The 25393-nt window shown below is 38.3% G+C and overlaps 1 protein-coding gene across 2 annotated transcripts in view; it reads left to right on the top strand.

The window, feature by feature from the left end:
- The first annotated feature begins 1915 nt into the window (after nt 1–1915).
- The window catches only part of CSDE1 (cold shock domain containing E1), a 40231-nt gene continuing 16753 nt past the window's right edge, over nt 1916–25393 (top strand). Inside the window, exons 1-6 of one of the 2 annotated variants that reach the window (XM_028101929.2) lie at nt 1916–2000; nt 9777–10165; nt 20337–20535; nt 21562–21671; nt 22073–22165; nt 22789–22886. In XM_028101929.2, coding sequence (XP_027957730.1) covers nt 20337–20535; nt 21562–21671; nt 22073–22165; nt 22789–22886 — 500 coding nt within the window. In that variant the 5' untranslated portion in view covers nt 1916–2000; nt 9777–10165. The remainder of the gene's footprint in view (nt 2001–9776; nt 10166–20336; nt 20536–21561; nt 21672–22072; nt 22166–22788; nt 22887–25393) is intronic. The other variant, XM_028101930.2, reaches the window with a different exon arrangement.

A 25393-nucleotide genomic window follows, 5' to 3' on the forward strand; every position in this document is an offset into this window, starting at 1 on the left:
TTGCATTTTCTGTTAAATGTAAACTGATACTAATTATGGACTGAGGAGGAATTTAAAGGCAATTGAGACAATCAGAATGATGAAGATGAAGTGGTTATATGATTTAAGAAGGTATTTAGAAACTATGTGTCATGGTAGAAATCAAGACTTATTTTTCCTTATTAATTGGGATTGTATATATAGAATTTAATGAGACTATTATTTTTTACATTTCCCATTACTATGATATTTGAGAAGGTGTGCTTAGACCTAATTCTACTTTTAGCCCAGCTTCACGTGACCTTGTTTCTAGTGCAAGAGCCCAAGGCAGTTTCTCTGTAACATTAGATTGGATTATCCAGACTAGATCTATTCCTAAGAAGAGATCTCAATTTAAGAAATGGACAAAGGAAACAAAACAGCTGGTTTGATATATTAAATGATTTGTACTGCCCCAACAGAACATTCCAATTTCTAACAACTTCTTACACTGTTGTTCAGTGCTATTCATTCAACAAGCTTTTGAGAGTTGTCTATACCACGCACTGTCAGGACAAAGGATGCAAAGATGAATGTCATAGGCTCTGTACTAAAGTATCAATAGCTAGTATAAACTAATAATTACATTACAGTGAGCTATGAAAGCACTGAAAGCAAATGCGAAGCAAGTTATCTTGTGCCTAGGAAAAGTGTGGGAAGGCATCAAAGAGAACAAAGAGGCAGCTTGGAGGTGGAATGGAATTGTACCAATTGGAACAGAGGTAAGAGGAAAATCTTTTTAAAAATCATAAGTAGGATACTGCCTCTTAGAATTCAAGAAAATTTGTTCAGAATTGGAGGCTGCTTACTCTCTTAACACTGTGCATCTTTCCTTCATTGCACTTATTTCACTGTGTACGTTTAAATTTGTTTTTGTGATTACTGAATTATGCTAGACTGAAAGTTCCTTGAGGACAGAACCACATCCATTTGTCTTGAGAACTGTATACACTTCAACGATGACACATAAGAGAGGTAGGATAAATATGTGTTGAAAGCGAAAATAAAGTGGGTAGCAGAGTTCTCAGGAGCGTGACTGGTCATTGTTTATCTAATACTGTCAAAAGAGAGAGCCACAGAATCTGGGAAACGCATTCCTCTCACCAGAGGGTACTGCTCCATTGTTTGACAAGGGAAAATTCATTGAATTTTTCTGTGGCCACAATTAACTATTTTCCTCCTTCCTCGTACCCCGTTGGATTAATCATCCATTTGCCTTGATTTCAACCTTTTGGTTACTGATTCAGCCTCTTTGATTACCGGATAGACCACGATTATCTTGTGGTGACTGCAAAGGTCAGATGAAGGAGGGTTTTTTTGGTTGTTTTTTAATGATTATGCTGCCTTGCTCACTCTTGTCCGTCTGTTGCAAGCAATATAGTTTCTGGGAGACAAAGGTACCACGTAAAACTTTCAAATTACCTTACTAAAAATCTACTCTATACTAATGAAAATTCCAATATATTATAGCAAACAAGAGGAAAAAAAGACTTGCACTATGAGGAGAAACTGGGGTTTGAGGTTTCTGTATTATCGCTGAGAAAAAGCGAAATCCTTTAGATGACATTCCTGGAAATGTCCTCCAAATTGTTCGCCCTCAAAGTTTACCCTGGTCTCGCTGCTTAAGGCATAGTCATATTCAGGTTTGCAAAGATCAGAGACGCCGAAAGTTACCCGCCACCCCACCCCATGCGTCCCAGCGGAGTCAGTAAACACCGAGATTGCTTCTCGCAGCTCACGGGGGAGGGAATGTAGGGTAACGTGGGCAACCATCTTGGTAGTGGCTAAGAGCAGCGCACTAGTTGGCGTCACTCAGCCCTCATGCGCAGGCGTATTAGGAGTACACGCCCCCACCCCCCCCACCCCGCTTCCCGTGCACGCGCTCGGAGCCCGCAACTCTCGCGAGAGAAGCGAGATTTATTCCTACGTACCGGGCCGTGCTGCTTATGGCGGCGCTGGAGAGGGGGCGCTGAGCTGTTGGGGTAAGTACGACCTCGGGGTCCAATTGGGGGTAGCAAGAAGCCAGGCTAGGGGCAAATGAGAAGACAAGGACTAAAGGGAGAGACTCCTGAGTCAAGGTGGGCACTCCTAGAGCTCCGGGCAGGGAAGATCTCGCCCTTAGTCTCTACCCTGGGCTTTTCCACCTGGCCTCCGTTTAACTGTCTAAGCCTCACGTCAGGCCGCAGAGCCGAAACGAAGAGTCGAGGCCAGGCAGCCGCGCGTGGTGGTGGTGGTGGTGACTACAGTGGGGGGAGGGAGCGAAAATGGAGGCTCCGACCGCAGCCAAGATGGAGGCAGGGGTGCGGGGCTTGGGCGCGGAGGCTGCTGGGAATTGTAGTCTAGCCACTTCCTCCTCTGCGGCTTGGCGGGGGGAACGGGAACTACAAGTCCCGGCGGGCGGGGCGAGGGGGTGGTGGCGCGGTCCTTTGTGTGAAGCTGGAGGAGCCGGAGGCAGAGGGAGAGGGGCCTACTCTCACTCTGGACCTTATAGCTTACTGTCCGTCACCTGCTTGGGGGTCTGACTACGAGTACCAGAGCGCAGTGCGGTAGTGGCGCCTCCTTTGTGTATGGACTGAGACCCCGCTCCATCTAAATGCTTAGAGACACCTCCTTTCCTATTGAAAGCCCACTTTCCTGTTGAAGAGACACTTCAAACAGTAGCTCAGCTGAAGTGTCATCTTTACTTCCACTCACCTGGAACTGTCTGTCTTGAGTCCCCGCACCCAGCCTTCCCTTCTTGCTTTCCCTTCGGCTTCTTGAGAAAGAAAACCAGCCCCTAATCTTCGGCACGTGTCTCTCACTGCTCTATCCTGGGGTTAGGGCGTGCTCTATTAGAGCTCAGTGGAGCCGTCCTTAACCGCCATCTCTGGCTCTTACGGTGCAAAAGCCTGGTCTACGTTGAGCAATGAACGACTTGGCTTCGTCATTCTCTGTAGAGTTAGTTTTTTAGAGCCCTGGTCGGAGACACTTGAGGTTTTTAACCATCCGATATTTTGTCAATATGAAATTTTAGTGCCACGGTTCTTTTGCTTTAAGGTTTTCCTTTAGAAACACCCAGGTGGCTTCTTTCTTGCTTGACTCAAAAGTGAGGCAGGGAACGCTCCCTAAAAACAGCCATCAATCTGCAAACACAAAAGTCTGAACATTGTAGGAGGAGGTAATTGCTTTGCACCTAAAATGAGTGAAAAAATGTGGTCCTCTTTAAAGAGTTTGGAGACAGGCTTGGGGAGGGAGGGAGGACTCCCGAAGACACTGTGGGGGTTAAATTTCCTTTGATAGACTTTGCTTTTGATGAGGAAGATATATGAACTGGCAGCTCTTGGCCAGAGCCACCGGTCTGTAAAATTTAGGTACCAAGTTACAGCTTGTAAGTTATTCTGTTATCAAAATGCTGAGTAATTTTCATTTTGAGTTTCTAGAAGATAAGCATTCTTAATACTACATTGAGGGGTAGTGCAATACCTTGGTGCTTTTGGGATACTAATGAATAATAGTCATTCTTGGTGTGGGTAAGGAGAGGGTTTATATGCCTGAATGGACATATACCTGAGTCATAATATCTAGATAAATATTCAACCTTGTTTCTTTTTGTTTCCTTTTAGCCTTAGGCCTGAAATAAAAGAGATGGTAGTGGTTTGAGTGATTTTGCAGCTGCTCTGGATGTTTACCATTGAGATGAGTATTTATAGCAGCTGAGTTGAAAAGTAAAGTATTTGAGGCGCAGAAGATAGGTTTTCTTTTTTTGTAATTAAGTTCTGACTTACCAAGTATGACCTTTAGAGTGTGGTTGAAAATTCTAGTAAATTCCTACAATTCAAAAATGAGATCATGAAAGCTGACATTTAGTCCTGCTTTATCCCGCTTCTGTTTTCCCCTCCAGCCATCTAAAGATACACTGTGCGGGGCCGTTCAACATTTTTAAAAAATTAGTTTTTTTTAAAATATACGTTACATAAAATTTATCATTTTAATCTTTTTTAAGTGTATGGCTCAGAGTTATTAAATTCATTCACGTTGTGAGGGCCATACTTGTGACAAGGTAGTTGAAACATGGAAATGCTGTTTGGACAGATTTTTTTAAGGTGCTGAACTTAGGACTGTATTATGAAATAAAATAAAAATCTTGATTTCGTTAAATAAACACAGAATTGATGCCTTCTTAGCTTTGTCTTTTCAAAAACCAAAAGGATACCTACTTTGAGATCTTTGACTCAAACTGTCTTAGGGAGAGCTGTAAAACTTGTAGGATTTTTTCATAATAGAGAATTATAGCCACAAAAAAAAAAAAAACATTTTTTTCTAAGACTTCGTGGCTAGAATGTCTCCAGGGGTGAAACTGCTTTGGTAGAAGTGACTTGTTTTCTTGAATTCCATCATTTCTTGATGTTAAATTCTTTTTGCCAAGTCAGGATTTTAAAACATTCCTTTGTCTAGATATTGGAATGTTTTCCACTTCCATGTATGAGTGAGTACCTGGTTAAAAACAATGCAAAACTTTTTTTCAGTTCATACTGCCAAGCCTAAGGAATTGTGCTACATTTTTCGTTAGGGTTATTGAACTGGAATATGATCTAGGCAGTATTCTGTTCAGAGGTATTGAATGGTAATTTTATTTTTGGAGTGTTTTTATATTTAATGTGCCCTTTAATGCTGAGGTAAAACTGTGTAGTTGAAAATAAACTGATTAGCAGTTTCTCCACAGTTAACATGTAGGCTATCCATTGGTTTGTAGCTATAGCCAGTAGATAACCAGCTAGTTATTTGCATTTCTGCTTCTCAAATGTAGTATGTACAAGCTCCTGCTATGATCAGATTTGCTAGATAACTGCCTCCTTTTATCTCAGAGTCTTCGCCCAGGAGCCTTTTGTTTACTATTTATTGGGCATGCCAGAGCCTTTTGCCCTGGTAAGCCTATACTTGCTGTGACCAATATAGTAGCCGCTAGCCACGTGTGGCTGTTGTGCATTTAAACTGTGTACATTCTGAATTGAACTGTGCTATAATTGTAAAATAAACATTGGATTTCAAAGAAAACTTTTAGATTGATTACATATGGAAAACATTTTGGGTATATTTGATTAAATAGACTTAATTAAAATTAGTTTCACCTGTTTCTCAACTTTTTTTTTTAATTTGGTGGAGAGCGCGCGCACAAGCAGGGAGAGCAGCAGGCAGAGGGAGAGGAAGGGAGAAGCGGGCTCCGTGCTGAGCAGGGAGCCCGAGATTCAGGATGCGATATGGGGCTTGATCTCAGGACCCTGAGATCATGACCAGAGCCGAAGGCAGTTGCTTAACTGACTGAGCCACCTAGGCGCCCTGTTTCTCTCAACTTTAATATGATCACCAGAAAATTTTAAATTACATACATGGCTTACACTGTATTTCTGTTGGGACAGTGCTGGTCTACACTATTCTCTGATTTTGTGTCTGGAACGTTCAGCTTCTTACACTGGCATCTGTCCTATTTCAAAGTATTAGTATATTGTAAAAACAGTTAAGTGATAAATGGATAAGTAACTTTAAATGTCTTAATAACTGTTCGGGTAACTAACAGCCCATTATAATTGCTATTACTAAACATATACAAAAAGATAGTTGCAGCAATTTGATATTCTTTAATTTCTGCTCGCCATGTTGCTGACTTGGTTAATTATCTGAACTTTATCATTTTCCATAGATTGTAAAGTAAAAGTGAATTAAAACCTGTTAAGCTCTTCAGTTATACAGGTTATAGGAAAACATGACATACTTAAACTTGAGTTATAATCAAAAAATATGAAGGAGGAACTTAGGGTAAGAATATTATTCATATAAAGCAACAATAGAGAACCTTTTCAGTCCCATGCTGCCTAATTGGATCTTTGCTCTTCTCAAAAAAAAAAAAAACAAAAAACAAAAAAACTTTCTGAAGAAAGTAAGTTAGGTGGGGAGACTTATAGACTGGTTTAGCCTTTCATTAACATTCTCCCCAAGTGAGTGCTGTACAAACTCTGACAGTAATTTGTCAAAATGACAGATTTTAGATGGATTGCTGGCCACATAAGTTATAGTTCAGCACATATTTAGTGCCTACTGTGCCTGGTTTCTAGTAGTCCTTTTGAGGTAAAGCAACGAACGAGGGGGGACTAAATAAAACAGGTGATGATAATTTTAAGACAGGTGAAATAGGGAATGACTAATTGGGTTATCAGTTTAAGGAATTAGCTTTAACTCCCAACTAAAACAACATAATAGTTGATAATTAACTAGGGATGCTACTGTTTCCAAACTGAGTAGATAACTTAGCAATCAGGGAGACTCTCAGATCAACATTTAAATTGCCTAAATATTTTAGTTGTTACTCTGTATTTCTTGTGACTAAGTATCTAGCCTTTGGGGGCTAGAGGGAATGCGCTGTGTTCAGAGGGCTCATAGGGGTAAGGCAGACGACTTGTCAGTACCACCCATGAATGGTGATAATCTTGGCATGAGTGCATAGCCCATTTTATTAAAATGCCCAGTGGGTACTTTTTAAGGGTTTCATTAAGTGTTAATTTGACTGAAAAGTGTTTAGTTTAACCATAGAAATCTCATAGCTGTGAAGGTACTAATGAAGTGAAATTCCACCACTTGGGGTTTTTCATGATGGTGGGTGTGTTTGAGCTTTAATAGATCCTAATAAGCTTCATTAGTGCCCAAGACTGGCTCTGCAATGCTCCAGATTTTAGATTCTGGAAGTCTCATTTCTCTGTTACTATATAGACAGTTCTTAATACAACATCCTACACTAGGTTAATCCTATTCAAGTTTTTCAAGATAGGTTCCCCTCCCCCCATGATACACACAGTCTTGTCCTTAGTTTGATGAAATTCTTGCCTGTTTTACCAGATAGCAATTTTGAGGTCTTTGGGTTCGTAAATAGATGTAAGATAGTAAGATTAAACCAGTGTATTGAGTCTGTATTTTTAAAAAGAAATTATTTCTTGATGGGATAAGTAAGACTATACAGGTAATCAAAACAGAATTTTTAGAAGTTAGTAGAACTGTCTGCACTTAAATTTGGTGTTGTTTTCCTATTATGGATTAACTGCCTCTTTGCTGTTGTAGTTTTGCTATGGTTAAGTTTCACAGTGCTGGATTAGTGCTGAAGGGGGCTGTGATAAATAAACTTGAGTTTGTTTCATAATTGGAGGAACAGGGGTGCCTGGGTGGCTCAGTCGGTTAAGTGGGTGCTTTCGGCTCGGGTCATGAACCTGGGGTCCTGGGATCGAGCCCCACATCTGGCTCCCTGCTCAGCGGAGAGCCTGCTTTTCCCTCTCCCTCTGCCTGCCACTCTGCCTACTTGCGCGCTCTCTGTCGAATAAATAAATAAAATCTTTTTTTAAAAAAGTGGAGGAACAAGATACATAAAAACATGAAGTAAGAAAAGGGCAGAAATGATTTGGTATCAGAAAGAATGATGCAGACAGTGGGAGTTACTGCCTCACAGTGAAAATTAAGGTAGTAAGTCTGTACTGGAATGGTCAAAAAAGACTTCTGTGTCACTTTGAAGATGGCAAAATTATCTTCTTTGTGAGAAGACCCATATATGCACAAAGAAGACTAGAATTCAGGCATCTCCCAGGGGTTATGAGGATTAGGCAGGAAAATAAACCGATCTAGGAGAAGAACTGGAGAGCCATCAAAAGGTAAAGATGGAAAGGTAGAATAGAGAACATCTTAAGTGGTGGCTCTTAAATCCTGGCTGCAAGTCAGAAACGGGCCGGGGCTGGCGGGGGGAGGATAAAATGTACCAACTCCTGGGACCTAAGGCTAGTGAAATTAAATTAGAATCTCAAGGTAGGATCCAGGCGTGTGTGTGTGTGTGTGTAAGTTACCCAGGTAGTCGGGTTGGGATGCAGCCAGGATTAAGAACTTCCCATCTAGAATGCTGGAAAAATCACTGAGGTTTTGGACAATGAAATGAGATGAAATTGAAGTTACAGATTGATCAGTTTGGCGGTGTTCTGTGACAGAAAATGAAAAGGGTTGACACTGGAAGTTAGATATGTTAGATATCTGGACTAAAATGTGTCATTTAGGACAAAAGATCTCTTTAAGGAAATATTGATAAAGACTTGCAACATAGGGTGTGGAGGTGGAGTGAAAAGAGTCAAAGATCATAACAGAAATGGCCCTACTTCAGGCCAGTTAAATTATTCTTTGAGTGGGGACTGGGCATAAGTATTTATTAAAACTTCCCAAGTGATCTGCAACCATTGCTCTAAGAAGTATCTAGTCTGGGGAAATAGAATGATTCAAATAAAATCTGAAAGATGGGACAAATGTAATATTTGGTATTTGAAGTAATAATATAAAGTCAGGGAATGTTTAGTCTGCCACACACACACACACACACACACAAAACAGCCACAGATCAGCTGTTGATAAGTTTTCATTTTGCATATGTGAAACTGAAATTTAGAGAGATGAAGTGACTTGTTCATGGCATTTTACTAGGGAGTGTCAGTGAATGAACTTGAGCTCTCCTAGTCTATAAACTTCACAAGCTCTGGCCTCTCACCATATAGTCATTCTTATTTCTGATGTTTTTAAAATAAACACACTTCATTTTTCACCATTTCTAAAACCAAATCTACCTTTTTCTTCTCCCTATATAAATCACTTAGCTAATAGCACCAGTTTAGTTAATATTTCAGTCAGTGCAAAAGAATCATTTTTATGGCCAATATAAAGCACAGTTCTGTGGTTTGACTTATAAATATATTTCACTTCCCATCTTTTCTCATCTTAATTGTTTCTTTTTTATAGCCATTTCTCTCATCTATTTCTGGCAACAGCTCAAATGAGATTTCTGTTTTCTTCACTCAGTCATCTCCCATAGGATTTCAAGACTTAATACCCTTTCATCAAGAACTAAGGCTGTTTCCTGTTATATCAAGTTGAAATACTTCATAATCTGGCTCCACTATACCTGTCACACCACATATCCCATTTCACTCTGTTCTGGCCAGACTAGCTTATTGATTCCTGTGAAACAAGCCACACTTGTTGCCACAGTCCTTCATGTAATAAACCTCCCTTGATGTCAGGCATAGAAGATCATATACGTGGTCCCTGCTTTCAAGGAACTTAGAATTTAGTGGCATACCCTGGCTTGGCTTGTGTGATGTGCCTAGGATACTTGGCTGTTTTATTTCTCTCAAAATTTTGCCTATTTCACCAAATTAAGTCTCCACCTTTGATTAAAAGCCTTCTCTGTGCTCACGATGTTGTTTCAATGTATATACAATGGTGAATAAACAATAAGTAGTAGTTCTAATACAAAGTATATGACAGTACTCAAGATTAGTTGAGCAAATTATTTTTGGCATTTTCTATATTCTGGTTTTTCTCCACATATAACTCTTGTTATACGTAAATTACTTGATGGCAGGAACTTCTTTTGTATTTTCCACAATACCTACCACAGTGCTAGATGCTTATAAAACACTTGTATTAAACTGAATATTATGCTCTGAAACTTAGAACTTATGGTGTGGAGGTGTCACCAAGGAATGTGAAATTCCCATTTTGAGTGTGTGACATCAAAGGAGGTGGTATCCTTTAGCACTTGAGAGATTGCTCAAATAACATCAAATGAGTGTGCTTCCAAGTTTCCTGCATTACTTGTTTAACCAGTGATTCTGAGTTTATGAAATGAGCCTGTCCCTCTACCCACCCTCTGTCCTGGTTCTTTTATGTAAATTATACTTAATGTCTTCATTTTTTATCTCTAGTATGAAGTGTAACAGAACAGATTTTACCACCTGAAACTGCTGCTTCAAGTTCAGATCAGGCAAGGAACAAACCTCGAAACAAACAACAAGACCAAAGAAGAGTACACTTAAGTTGAAGACACAACACTTGATCTGAAACAAGAAGTTTGTGCCTACTCAACAGCTTTGAAAGAGCACTTCCCAACGCTGCTAGTAGTCTTTGTTTTCTTCAGTGCTGTACTGTGAGATTGCCCGGTGCAGCAGCAGTTGTATTCTTTATTAGCTTGATAGATCATTTTCTCTCGCTCTTTTTTTTTTAATACTAGCAACTTTCATCCTTTGAAACGTGTGCTGAAAAAGAAGAATCAGCAAATACTACTGAAAGTGCAATATTTGATTATCACTGCGAGGTAGGTTTATAGTTTTCTGTCAGCAAGAATCAGCTTATAATTTTGGATTTCCTCATTATTTTGGTCAAATATCAAATGTTCTTAATCTGTTTTCTTCTAAAGATATTCTGAAAACAATTTACATTCTCAACTAGTCTGAAAATACCAAAACTAGATTAATTTATTGTTTCTTATTAAACAAGGACAATATTTATGGCCAAACTATGGGATTTTTCACACAGGATTACATTTGCTAATACATGTGGATCTCAATTAATTGGTCTCTTAGAAAAACTCTCATCTGTACTGTTTAAAAGTTAGGGTTTCAGTTAATGGATGCCCTTTGGAGGCTATGTTCAGAGGTCTCTCTAAAGGGGTAAAGCAAGAGAGAAGGGACATTTAAGGTGAGTAGTGCTTTGAGAGAAAGAAGAGACTTCTAGTAGCAACAGAATGAGCAGATTCAGGGAAATTTGAAAGCACATGGTATAAGGTAAGTCCATTATGAACAGAGTAGGAAATACAGTTTTGTGGGTAGAGAGAGTAATTAGGGAAGCTTGCTGAAGGCAGGTTCTGAAGGCCCACTGTATTTGACTTTATTCTGTGGAGAAGTCATATTTATAAGCAAGGGCTTAATGGGTTTCTTATTTCAAAACTGGGATAGTTTTATTGCTTCAGATTTTATTTTTTTTTAAAGATTTTATTTATTTGAGAGAGCACATGAGAGAGGGGAGGGTCAGAGGGAGAAGCAGACTCCCCACTGAGCAGGGAGCCTGACATGGGACTCGATCCCGGGACTCCAGGACCGTGACCTGAGCCGAAGGCAGTCGCCCAACCGACTGAGCCACCCAGGCGCCCTTGCTCCAGATTTTAAAGACACACTTGAAGTTACATATTCAGAAGTGTATCTTTTAAAACAAATGGTGCAACTTTTAAGGGATAGGCTGAAGATGAGAAGACCTGTTAAGAGCAATGGATAGAATATAAGGAAGATAAAAGCCATGGAATAGGCAGAGAAAGAGGCAGTAGGTGTTTCAGTGGTAGAAGTAATAGGACTTGATAACCAATTAATTGAATATGAAGATGAGCCTGGAGGGAATTGACCTAGTCTATCCAGTTGTAGAAGTTCAAAACCTTTGTTGTTCATAGGAATAGGGAAGTTTATGTGGGGACTTGATCAAAGCAAAATATGTTGTGGAAATCTATTGCATTCATTAGATAGTAATTTGAAAATTGAGGAAATACGCTAGCATGGAATGTTGAACAGTGGTTTTTTTGGGAAGGGAGGATTAGGAAAGGCAATTCTCCTTTTTAATCTTCAGGTTTTCTAAAAAAATAAATAAATAAAAGCTTTGTATTCAGAAAGGAGTCCTCACTTTATAGGTAATAAATGAAGAAGTGCCAAAGAAGAGAATGTTCAGAGAAATGGGTAGCCAGGAGGGAATACCAAGGAAGATAATTTCAAGGAGGATTTGGTGGTAAACCTTTTTAAAAATGCTGCAGCAATCAAATAGAATGAGGAATGAAAATACTAGGTCATTCCTAGGTTGATGTCTTGTAAAAGCTTCATCACCATTTCAAGAAGCACTTGGGCCTTTAATCTGCAATTTATTTAGAGGCTGAGGAGCCTACTGTGGTAATGACCTTACTGTGGACCAAAATTACTCCTTAACTGAAAACTACCAATAATAACCAATTTATCTGTCTCTCTCCCATAAACAGTCTTAAGGCTGCTGTACTATTTGCTTTTTCTGTTTGTTTCTTCATACCTCCTCATCTGATTTTAAAATTAATTTTAGGCTGTTATAAATTGTGCTGGGTTAGATAAGATAATGCAGATTGAAACTGCACAGTTTTATCTTGACTGAAAGCAGGTGAAAGACTAGAACTAAAGCTTCAATTTCATTTTATTGAATTGTAGAAATGGATTTAAAGTAGAAGTGCTTTTTTTTAGCCTAATTTGTATTCTGAATATTAGTTTACTACATTAGTTTACTGAACATTTTTATAAATTTTATTTTTATTTTTTTAAAGATTTTATTTATTTGAGAGAGCATGAGAGGGGGGGGGGTCAGAGGGAGAAGCAGACTCCCTGCTGAGCAGGGAGCCTGCCGCAGGACTCCAGGATTATGACCTGAGCCGAAGGCAGTCGCTTAACCAACTGAGCCACCCTGGCGCCCTAAATTTTATTTTATTTCTTAAAGATTTTATTTGAGAGCGAAAGAGAGCATGAGCTGAGGGGCAGAGGGAGAGGGAGAAGCTGGACTCCCAGCTGATCAGGGAGCCTGACATGGGGCTGGATCCCAGGACTCCGGGATCATGACCTGAACCAAAGACAAATGCTTAACCAGACTGAGCCACCAGGCACCCCTAAATTTTATTTTCTTTAAGTAAACTCTACCCCCAACATGGGGCTCAGACTCACGACCCGGAGATCAAGAGTTGCATGCTCCATCCGGTAAGCCAGCCAGGCACCCCAACGTGACCATTTTTAATATATAAATATATGTGCTCATAGCTTTGAAAATTTACAAAAGATAAATAACAATTGGAGTAGGAGATACAGTAAAATATGTTCTGATTTAAAAAAACATGTTCTGATTATGTAGTTGTAAAGTATTCCACTTAAAAGGGGTACAGCAAAGGAAATACATCTGATAATACAATAGAACCCCAGATTTTAAAAGGGACTTCTGTAACAGTGGTAAAGGTATTACATAATTAAGAAGGAATAAATATGGGGACTCTGGGTGGCTCAGTCGTTAAGCGTCTGCCTTTGGCTCAGGCCGTGATCCCGGGGTCCTGGGATTGAGCCCAGCATCGGGCTCCCTGCTCTGCGGGAAGCCTGCTTCTCCCTCTCCCACTCCCCCTGCTTGTGCTCCCTCTCTGGCTGTGTCTGCCAAATAAATAAAATCTTTAAAAAAAATAATAAATATGGGAGACATTGGCCTGAAAAAAAAATCAAGAATAAAGCTTCTAAGAAGTTTGGTATGTGAAATGGATTTGTTTGCTCAAGGCAGTCTAAAGGTGACAAAAGGAAAGCAAAGGTGGGAACATTAAAAGAAAACTAAAGCCCCAGATTGAATGAGACTATAACTCTGTTAACTTTCTAGGAGTGTGGTAGTAGTTAATGGAGACCTATACAGGTCTTGACTGATTTTCAGTCAGGTGTGGGAACTTTGGAGCTTACCCTCTATCCCTAGCAAGATCCAAGAGCAAATGAATTTGAAAAAAAAAAAAAAAAAGACTTTTCAATAAGGACATTTGACAGAGGATCTCATGATACTCTGATATGGTCACTCTGGAGAAATGTAGGTTGGAGTATAATACATTAAAAGGTATTAACTAATGGACTGATTTTCAGAGAGGTTTCCAAGTGTGTGTTGCCAGATTTCCCTCCTTGCCCTGCTTTTGAAAAGGACCTGATAAATAGTTATGTGAGCACTTACGTGCTAAGCACTACTATAGGCTTTATAGTGGAAAGCTCATCTAACCATCCCAACAACCTTGTGAGGTAGGCATTAAGGAAGGGCATAGAAGAATGCTTAAAAAAAAACCGATTACAAAGCCTGATTTAAAATTATCTCTAAGTTGGAATTGGAACTCCAGGTTAGCCAACAAAGGAAATGTAGTTTTCAATTAGCTTTTTCTTCAGGAACAAGAATGAGTTACAGAAGCACTAAAAGGAGAAAACCTGATTTTACTAATTAGTTAAGAAACAATGTGGAGATTTTTTACTATACAAAGTTACTGAAAGTTAGGTCTGTAAAATCAAACATAATCATTCCATGCTTTCTGAATGTTTGTCAGGATACAGTAAGAGTAGTAGTAAACTGCACTTTAATGAGTAATTATTTGGAACATCTCCAGAACTTCAGTTATTGAGAAAAACAGTTGCATTCAGAAAACTGAAAGGATCAATGGGAGTTAAGGGAAGGTATGTTTAGAGAAAGAATACAAAGTCACTTTCTAAAACTGCCTTCAAGTGAAATAGGCTGCCTTTTCTAGACTTAATTCCTTGTCAGTAGCTGCCAAGCAGACTAGGTTAGGAAAAAGGCGGAAGAAACAACTCAGATGTTGCAAAAAGAAATTACAAAGCACAGAATTTTGATTCCTCCCTGCAAGGGAATTTGGAGACCCCTTAGGCCCCCACTTTACATTTGAGGAAGTAATCCTAGAGAAGTTCATGTACGAGAAGCAGGACTAAAAGCCGGTCTTTGGATCCTAGATCTGTGTTCTTCAGGGAACTTTAGTCGATTTCTTGGATTAGGAATTAAGTTTAAATTTGACCTCTGATTCTAATTCTTTTTTTAAAGGAATGAGTTAACATTGTTAATGACTTGATTTTCCAATTTTAAAAATAAATATGTAGAAAAGAGTAGAAAGTTTAAACTTTGTGAGGTTGGGGATTTTTGTCTGTTCTCTTTGTGAGCAAAGCCCAGAACAGTGTTGATGTATTTTAGGTACTAAAGTTCTTTAATGTATAAGGCAGTGGTTACGAATGTGAACCATGGAGGGGCGGCTGGGAGGCTCAGTCAGTTAAGGGGCCAACTCTTGATTTCGACTCAGGTCATGATCTCAGGGTCCAGGGATCCAGCCCTGCATCGGGCTTTGCACTGTGGCATGGAGTCTGCTTGTCCTTACCTCCCACCCCATCCCCCCACTCTTGTGCTTGCTCTCACTGTCTCAAGTAAGTCTTAAAAAGAATGCAAGCCATGGAGTGAGTACTGGATTCTATCCCCATTTACCATTTTAAGATACTTTCTAAGTGTTTTCTTGAGAAATCTGTGAGCATTAAATTAGATTTTTCTGGTCTGTTTTTGTGTTTTTTTAAGATTTTCTTTATTTGACCGAGACAGCAAGAGAGAGAATATAAGCCGGGGGAGTGAGAGAGGGAGAAGCAGGCTTCCGAGGAGCAGGGAGCCCGATGCGGGGCTTGATCCCAGGACCCTGGGATCACGACCTGAGCTGAAGGCAGACGCTTAACGACTGGGCCTTCAGGCGCCCCTCTGGTCTTTCTTTTTTTAAATACATTTGAAATCATACTGTATAGGTGTCTCTCTCTTGTCATTTCATATTATAGTATAAGCATATTCATACATCCTTTCTAATGACTCCATAGCATTTATATAAATTACTGTGACTTTTTTTTTTTTAAGATTTTATTTATTTATTCATGAGAGAGAGAGGCAGAGGGAGAAGCAGGCTCCCAAGGAGCAGGGAGTCCGATGCGGGACTCGATCCCAGGACCCTGGGATCATGACCTGAGCCGAAGGCAGATGCTTAACCATCTGAGCCACCCAGGCGCCCTACTGTGACTTTTCCTGAACCAGCTTTTAGACTAGATTGTTTCCAGGCACTTGTTAAAACATTTCTGAGAATACATTTATGCATAAAGTGTTCACATTTCACATTGCTCCAGGATAGGTTTCCTGCATTGGAATTATTAAGGAAAACAACTCCACATTTTGATACATGTTGCTAAACTGCATTTCAGAAAGGTTGCGCCAGTTTACCACCATAAAAATATTTGAGCACACTGTTTTTAACGTACTTTCTCACTGTTTTTAAATCTTTTATCTTTGGTAGTTTGATAAACGGCTCATGTGCTTTATGGAAATTTTTTATTGACAAAACTGAAGTTTTTCTTGTGTTTTATGTTTAATGAATGGTCTTTAAGACTAATTTATTTGTCTTAATACTTTGAGTATTTGACAAATGAGCGCCTAATATGTGCCAACAACTGTTTTGTCTAAACTCTAGGGATTTAGCTTTGAACAAAAAGTCCTTGCCTTCATGGAGCTTATATTCTAGTACAGTAGGCCCCCCTCCCCCAATCTACAGGGGCTATGTTCCAAGACCCCAGTGGATGCCTGAAACTGCGAATAGTAGGGAACCCTATATGGACTATGTTTCTCCTTACATACCTGTGATTAAGTTTAACTTACAAATTAGGTGCAGTAAGATATTAATGTAGCGTAATTATAACAGTATAATAAAAGTTATGTGAATGTGTCTCTGGGAATATCTCATTGTACTGTACTTGCCCTTGTAATGATGTGATAAAATGCCTACATGATGTGATGAAGTGATGAATGATGTACATACAGTGACGCAGTGTGAGGCTGCTATTGACCTTCTAAGGATATGTCAGGAGGAATCACCAGCTTCCAGACTGCTGTTGGGGGGAGGGAGGTAACAAATTGCAGAAAGCAAAATGCGGAAAAGAGGTGACTATTCCAGTTCTTATTGATTAAATTTCCTTACTAGTACACTGAGATACTTACTTGCATTTGTTTTCCTTAAGTTTGAGTATAAAAGCTTGTCCCTTTCATATAATCAAATATTGATCCTTTCCTTTGCAGTTTTTTTCTCTTTCAAATCTAGAAAGTCTTCCTTCCAAAAATTTGATTAATAGTATGTTTTTATTTGATGTTAGAGTATTTAACTCAATCTATCTTGAGTATATTTTTGTATGCTATAAGGTGGGCACATAAGTTGGTTTTTCCCCCTACTTAAAAAAAGCCAAATTACATTTATACATTGGTCCTTTCCTCCCCCCCTTTTTTTTGGTGTGTCTTTATCTTAATTTTTTATTTAGCATCTGTTCTTGAGCCATCTACTTTTTCCATTGGACTTACACTTTTATGTAATTAGTGGTTTTTTTTAATGAACTTTTATTTTGTTTAATGGTACAAAGTTTTAGTGGTGCTGGTTAAGAAAATTTTACAGTGCCATAAAAATGTAGTTTAGTCTGAATTGTAAGGAACTCTTTGAAGGGAAGGGTGTTAACCTACTGCTTTATCTAAAGTTGCTTGAGTAATATGTTTCTCCTTAAAAAAAGAAGAGGGGGGGCCCTCTTCTTTTAGAGAAAGAAACTTCAGGAAAGATGCTAGGAGAAAGGAAAGGCCCTTTTTCAGTTGTGTTTTGATGTTCATTTAGAGGTGAGGTGAGACTTAATGACCAGTACAGCCTAAATTCCAGAACCTTTGTTGGGAAACAATTTAATCTTAGGAAAGCATAGCTCTAATTCCTTGTAATTCTGTTTCATTTTCCCTTAGAAAAACAAGAGTCTTACCTCGTGTCTGCAGGAATATGGGGTAGGACTGGAGACTTGAGGTTTTTGTGACTTCATGGTCTATGTGTTACAAATCACAGTATTATGTTCTTACCTGTATGTTAATAAGAACTATGGTCCACATATGGGAGAAGCTCAGCTTGAAAAGTCATAACATATCTTGGACCTAGAATAGTCTTCTTCAAATTAATTTCATCAAAGTGTTAGTAAATGTAATAGCATGTATGGTCAGTGTGCACATGTGTATATACTTAGAAATCATGTGATAATGCTATGTTTGTGTTGTAAAAGCTAGTGCTACAAATAAGATAAAGATGAAATAAGCAATATTATAAAAATAGTTCACCTATTAACAGTGCAGAAACTTTCCACTCTCACTAAAAATATTGTCTTAATGCTTAGTTTTTAAGTGTTTAAAAACTTTATGCCATCCTGAATTGTGAGGAACAGTATACGTGTAGTATGTTTTACTGCTTCTAGTATAAGTCTCTACATAGTCTTGATACTAACGCTCTGGCAGATTTGTCAGATCTTACTAAATGGTCATTTTACGTTACGATTCGGGGGTCAAAGAGCTAGAACTAGGATGAGAAGTGTCAGGTCCCATTTTCTTGGCATGTGTTTGCCTTATTTAGCATTATCTTCTGTTTCTTCTGCAGCAGTCTTTTTCAACCATTTGTGTTTGAGGGCAGTTTAAACTAGATAGCTAAATTTGTCCACTTAATTGGGCAAATATGAACTGTAATATGCTGAAAGTAAGTTAATTAATGAGGGCTTCACTTGCCAACTTCTTCCTCACCCTTCCCTCAGACCACCTAAGTAATGTGTGTGGTATGTGATGTGATCTAACGTACCAACTCAGTGAGTCCTCTCTGAAAGTACTTATTTATAAAAGCTGTTTTATCTCTGGACAAAATACATAGTTGTAATATTTTCTTCCCATACCCCATTGGATTATCTTGTGTGTACTCTGGGGAGACAAGTTGATAGAGAATTTTGGATTATTTGTAAAGTTGTGAGACACTGAGAAGAAATTGGGCTGAATTGTATCACTGTAGCAACCGCCAGAGAATCCTGATGGCATTTAAAGAATTGTAAATGTTGGGGATTTGGGATTGTAAAAGGATTTTTAAAAATACCTTTCAGCTTGACCTTTTAATGTTAACGCCTTAATTTCTTTCGTCAATAGAAATCTGAATGAAGTATAATTTGCTGAAGTAACCTACTTGTAAATCTGAAAAGATAAAGAAGTTGAAGTGTGTGTTAAATTGTTCTTGATCATAGTTACAAACATTGTGCTATGTTATCACAGCTGTTTGAGATGGACAACACTTTTACTGTATCATCATCAGATTCTCATCCCCCTCCTGCAACCCCTCCTTCACATTCTTTACCTTTATCTTCGTCTTCTACCTCATCTGGGACTAAAAAACAAAAGAGGACCCCCACGTATCAAAGATCTGTAAGTCAGGAAAACAGTCGTCCCAGCTTATTTTGCTTTGTGTTAAGAGCATGACTTAAGAGGGCCGCTCACTTCGGTTGAAATAACCTGCAGACTCACTTTCTAACTTCCCTAGGCATTTCCTTCATCTTGAATCAGAAAAGATAAATTTAGTAGTTTAGGGTCTTGCTACTCAAAGTGAGTCCAAAAATCTAAAGCATTGGTATTAACCTTGGGAGCTTGTGAGAAGTAGAGAATCTCAAAACTCCTGCCCCCACTAACATCAGTATTTTGTATTTTAACCAGATTGCCAGGTAGTTGAAGTTTGGGAAGCCCTAGTTTAGAGTCAAATTGTAGAGGTAGGCCTTCTTAGTTTGAATCCTCTACCATTTGACTTTGGCAGGTCATTTAACCTTTCTGTGTCTGTTACCTCATTGGTATAAAATGGTGATAATACTACTTTCTCGTGGGTTTTGTAAAAATTAAATGAGTTAATACATGGTAAACAGAGCAATGTCTAGCATGAAAGAACTAGAACTTAACCACCTACAGATTGGATGGCTTTGATCTGGCCATCTTATACACTGAACCTTTGTTGGGAAACCCAAGGGTTTATTATTTTAGAATTTGTCATTCTTTTTTTTCCTAGTGACAAATATTTTTATTAGTAATGCCAAATTCACACTTAAAATGCTTATTAATAAGTCAAATTTTCAATGAAAGGGTCTAAAACTAGTAACGATGTGGATATGTTGCTGTCATAGTAAATTAGTTACAGACCTAACCTTTGCTAGGGATTTTGTCCTCTTTAATTCATCACTTACATTAATGAAATAATTTGTTTTTATAATTTTACTCAACGTAGAGTGAAATATCGAATGTGATACAGTATTTGATGTAAACAGGCTCCACTGCATTGTATTTAAATAGCAGTTTTCACTGAAGACTTCTGTTTTGCTTTATGTGATCATAGAAGCAAATGGCAGTATTTAGAGATTTCATCAGTGTCTGAAATGGATGAAAAGATTTCTTTAAATATACCTGTGAAATGGTTAAAAATTTTCAGATTTGAAGAGCTTTTGTTGTCTTGGAGTTTTGTCTTAGAAAAATCCTGTTTTCCAACTCACTGTTTTGGCCTGTTTTCCATTGAAGAATCTAAGTATGCATTACTCTGATATTTTCTAGTTTGAAATAAGTATTGCATACAAAGTTTCTTTTGTTTTCATCTCTACTAATTTAAATAATTGCTTTCGGATGCATGGCTTACCAAATAGTATTAAGCTTTCTATTTAAGTTTCAAAGTCGATTTTAATTTCTCAAGGAAGTGTTCTGGTAGTTTGGGTTGCCATCCCTTGGATATCCCTTACCTTTCTCTGAAATTACTGTTTAGTAATTTAAAGTTAACATAAAAGCAGCTTTTACTTACGTAGTTGCTCTTTGCTGGTAAGTGAAAATCTACCATAAGTTGGGCCAGTTCCCTAAAATAAATGAAATTATGTCTTCTGAAATGGTTTATTAGCTAAATTAATATATCAGTGATAAAATCCCATAAACTTCCCTTTACTTTTCTTTGCCTTTTTACATTAAAAATTTAGTGATTTGTTAATTGGACTTACTGTGCTATGAAGATAATGTCCAGATCTGAATATTTTAAGTTCTTTTTCTTTTTAAAACAGATGAGCTTTGATCCAAACCTTCTCCATAACAATGGACACAATGGGTACCCTAATGGTACTTCAGCAGCACTGCGTGAAACTGGGGTTATTGAAAAACTGCTAACCTCTTACGGATTTATTCAGTGTTCAGAACGTCAAGCTAGACTTTTCTTCCACTGTTCACAGTATAATGGCAACCTGCAGGACTTAAAAGTAGGAGGTAATCTGTCATTGATTATCCTTTTTAAAATAATTCATCACACATTTCTCTTGCATGTCAACTTGCTCAAGACAGTGTTATATTTTTGGCCTTTTAGTTGTCCCAGTTACAGAGTTGTGTCTCCATAAACCAGCAGAATTCTGATTTCTCTTGTGGTGTGGTGTCTTTTGGGGGATGAAAGACTCACTGACTTTTAAAGATAGATTGAATTTTTTTTAATATTTTTTTAAATAGATACTTGGAAGATCTAATTATTTTTCTCTATATTCATGACATTAGTTATATATTAGATTTTAAGCCAATGAAAATATTAAACTTTTATAATGTTAGTTTTGACTGTTTTACCAGGTAATACTTTTGGTAGTACCTGAAAAAAAAAAAAAAAGTCACCACTTAGACTGTTCATCTTGGCTTACACCATAGAAATCACTTCCACATATGAAAATGTATGGGTTAGTAGAAGACTGAAATTATAAGGTCTCAGTGTGTGTTTTTTAAAATATCTTTGGGGGGAAAGTCAGAACAGTAGTTAACATGAGTATTTGCATACTTAATACTCTAAACCCTACAAGAGCATTATTTTGGTTAATCCTTATTTTGTGGATGAGGAAACCTGAGGTACAGAGAAGCTTAAGAAAAAAGAAAACTTGCCAAAAGTCATGATCTTTATATTGCCTCATTTGCAGTATATGTAAATGCTATGAAAATTAAGACTAAGGTATTCCTGTCTTCGTCTAAAGCAGTGGTTCTGAAGCATTAGTATGTATGAGAATAACCTGGAAAGCTTGTTTAAACACAAATTGCTGTACCTGGTGCCTAGAGTTTGTCTTTCAATGGGTCTGGAGTGGGGCCCAGGAATTTGCATTTTTTCTAAGCTCTCAGGTGATGCTGCTGATGCTGGTCCAGGAGCCACACTTTGAGATCACCGGTCTATAGCAACTCAAATGCTACGTTAAGTTTGGCTTGAAAGTGAGATACTATTTTGTCAAAATTAGTCCAACAAATACGATACTTACTTTATTTTAGATGATGTTGAATTTGAAGTATCATCTGACCGGCGGACTGGGAAACCCATTGCTGTTAAACTGGTGAAGATAAAACCAGAAATCCTTCCTGAAGAACGAATAAATGGACAAGTTAGTGGCTTTGATGCTTTGTGTTTTCTTAGGGCCCTGCATTTGCATATCTTTCACATTAGAAAAGGAAGATTCTCCCCATCTCCTCAGTTTGCACGCAAGAGAGCTATAGTATATAAAGATTATTATTTTAAAATTCTATCAGAAGCACTGGCATTTCTTGACCTCAATATAAAATATGGTCAAGACTCGATTTGGGTTTTTATATATAACCCTAAGTCTGTACTTACAGTCAGTTTACGTACTGTAAGTTTGAAAATTGGCAGCATGACATCCTCTTGTGGATCATACTAAAATGCATCCCTATGTATAGTATAGAGGATATTAAAATTCAGTTAATATTGCACAGTGCTGCTCCTGAAATGATTAGCAATGGAAATTTTTTTTTTTTTGACTGGTAGGTTGTGTGCGCTGTTCCTCACAACTTAGAGAGTAAATCTCCAGCTGCCCCGGGTCAGAGTCCAACAGGGAGTGTATGCTACGAACGTAATGGGGTAAACTTGTGTATTTTTCTTAAACCTTTGCCTGATCCACCATGTGATCTATAAGCGTACTTTAAAATTCAAAATAGAAAACGTAAGCTGCAGTTGATAAATTCAGTTTTAAATTTGGTTTCTAAGAGGCTTTCGAGTGCAGCATAATCAAAAACTTAAAAAAGAAAAAATCCTTAGGACTTCCAAGTGTCTTAGCTTGCCCAAGTGTGACCTTAGTTAGAACATTAAGGTAAAATGTTCCTTTTACTCGCTTTTTTGGGGGTTGTGGGAGGGGATCTTTTTTTCTGGTTCTTTTTAAGCACTAACTCCATCTTTTTTGTTTGGAATGCCTTATATAAAAATTGTTTTTTTTGAAATGTAACTACAGTCTCTGGGCAAATGCTTCCACGTGTGTAAGCTTTTTGAAGTTGGATTGCTGCTCAGCTGTGGACTCGCAGAAGTCATCAGCATCTTGGAGGGGAAGTGTGTGTTTATATGAATAAAATGATGTACTTGTTATAAAGCATTTTTAAGAAATTTGGCTTAAAATGCCAGTTTAAGAGGTATTTAATGAAGTAAATCACAGTATACAGAGAACTCTGTGCATCCTGCCAATATAGTAATAATAATTTATTAATTCACAGGAAGTGTTTTATCTGACTTACACCCCTGAAGATGTCGAAGGGAATGTTCAGCTGGAAACTGGAGATAAAATAAACTTTGTAATTGATAACAATAAACAGTAAGTTCTTTTTTCTACTTAAGTTGGGGTTTTTTGTTTTTGTTTTTTTGTCCACCCCCTCCAATAAGAAGAAGAAATTTGAAATGAGTTAAAAACCTAACTTGTAAATGTGGATAATTTTAATGATAATTTTCATGATCTTTTAAACTTCATTAAGCATTTGAGGGTCTATTCTATGATGGGCACTGTGCAGATGTCAAAAATAGGAATATAATTAAAATATGGTCAGAGCTTTCAAAGAGCTGTTTCAGAAGTCAGAAGTTTTGAGGGAAGGGTATAAAGTCACTAGGGAGATGAGAGGGGGTGAAAAAGCATTCTGAGTAGAAGTATCATTTTGAGGAAATGGCCAAAAGTTTGCGTTGATTGAATTGACTAAATCATCGGAAGATGAAGTTTGAGCTTTATCCCATAGTCCTAGGACTCTTTGAAGGATTTTAAGTGGGTGGAAGCAGGGATGGAGGTGTGATCAGTTTAGATCATTGAAAGTCATGGAGATGGTAGACATTTGGACAGTAGGAGTACCAGGCAGTGACATGAGAGTTAATATGCAAGATGAAGATCTAACATACTAATATGGTTAGGCCAGGGGTGGTCAGGTGGGGAAGTCAAGCCACACTGAGAAGATAGAATCAAGTTTTGTGATTGATGAGGTAGAGGGGTATATTGGAATTAATGAGAGGGGAGTCCCAAATGCCACTTCTCTGGCTACTAGGCAGATGGTGATCTTATTAACCAGACTAAGAAGATACAGAAGAAAGTATTAAGTGTGGGAGAATTCTACTTATTTTGGCATTTTGACTTTGAGGTGTCTGGGTATATCTAGGTGAAGCTACTGAACATGTAGTTGTATGTATAAGTCTGAAACAAGCTAGTAATAGACAGGATATATAGCTGTGAAATTCATCAGCATAAGCAGTTTAAGGAAAGTGTAGTTAAGTCCAGGGATAATTATTATTTTTTTTTAAAGATTTTATTTATTTGAGAGAAAGAATGAGAGAGAGAGAGCACGAGAGGGAAGAGGGTCAGAGGGAGAAGCAGACTCCCTGCTGAGCAGGGAGCCCGATGTGGGACTCGATCCCAGGACTCCAGGATCATGACCTGAGCCGAAGGCAGTCGCTTAACCAACTGAGCCACCCAGGTGCCCCCAGGGTTAATTATAAGAGTACAGAAGGAAGTTAAAAGGAAGTTGGAAAAAATGCTAGGAATGCACTTTCCAACAGGACAGAGAAAGCAAAGTCCCAAGAGCATGTACAGAATTATTAGCCCTGAACCTTACCTCTTGTAAGACTTTAGTCTATTCGTTTTAAGGAATCAGATGGAGGGGCGCCTCGGTGGCTCAGTTGGTTAAGTGTCGGACTCTTGATCTCAGCCCAGGTCGTGATCAGAGGGTCTGGGCCCACATCAGGCTCCATGTCAGTCTCCGTGCCCAGCTGAGATCCTGCTCCTCTCCCTCTGCCCCTCCCCCCGCCGTACGTGCTCTCTTGCGTGTACGGTCTGTCTTTTAAATAAATAAATCTTTAAAAAATAAAAGGACTCAGATTGAGTTGGTCGGTATGTAACTAGTTCCAGTCTAAAGGCCTCAATCTGATCTCCGGAAGCGCAGGAATAGGGCTTTGAGTTTAAAGGTGGAGCCAATGAAAGGGCTTTATTTAACATTTATTAAGTTTGTGTGTGTCAAGCACTTGTACTAAATACTTTATGTATTTAGTTAATCCTGAGAACAGCTGAGAACAGCTTCACCTGATGTCATCTGTAAAATTGAGGTACGTTCTCATAAAGTTAAAGTGACTTGCCTGAAGTCATAGAGCCTTGAAATAGCAGATATTTGAACCCCAGTCTGGCTCTAAAGCCTTTCACTGTAGTTAAGTTGTAAAGGCAAGTAGGATTTTTCCAGTGCCTTCATTATCCTGTTAATTTTTGAAATAAAAAGCACAATTGGGTTATAGTTTGTCCATGAAAAATTAAGGGAAGTAATTGCTTAGTCTGCAGCTTTTCTTAAAACAACTACACCAACAGTCTGTACCATCTTTAAAATGAAGTCAGTTTCACATTGTTGCTGCTCAAAGATGGGGACAGGGTAATATGTGGTGCCTAATTGGTTTTCCTTGAAGGTGAGTGTCATTTTTAGAGTGTCGAAAATTTCTCCTTTAATCACTGCATTTACTCAGCTTTCTTTTATGGCTGTTTAATCAGAAATAATTGATGGGATAGCTACTAAATTCAGCACTCATTGAAAACAGGGACCATCTCTTACTAATCTCTGTATCCGCAGTACCTTTGTTTGTAGCATATAATATCTACTCAAATGTTTATCCAAGAAATGACCTTCCTAAAACTTTAGATTCCCCATCTTTGGTTGCATTCAACTTGTGATTTTATTTCTTTTGTTGCAATAGAAAAGCATAGAGTGTCCATGATACTCTTTTAAGAGTCTAAGAGGAAAATGGTACATACGTGTGTGTCCAGTTTAGAAGGCTAGGGAATTTGAGCAAAAATCCTTTACATAT

Source organism: Eumetopias jubatus, unplaced genomic scaffold (assembly GCF_037043125.1).
Source record: "Eumetopias jubatus isolate StellerSeaLion01/CBP00866 unplaced genomic scaffold, mEumJub1_p1.0 scaffold_4, whole genome shotgun sequence".
Classification (NCBI taxonomy): domain Eukaryota; kingdom Metazoa; phylum Chordata; class Mammalia; order Carnivora; family Otariidae; genus Eumetopias; species Eumetopias jubatus.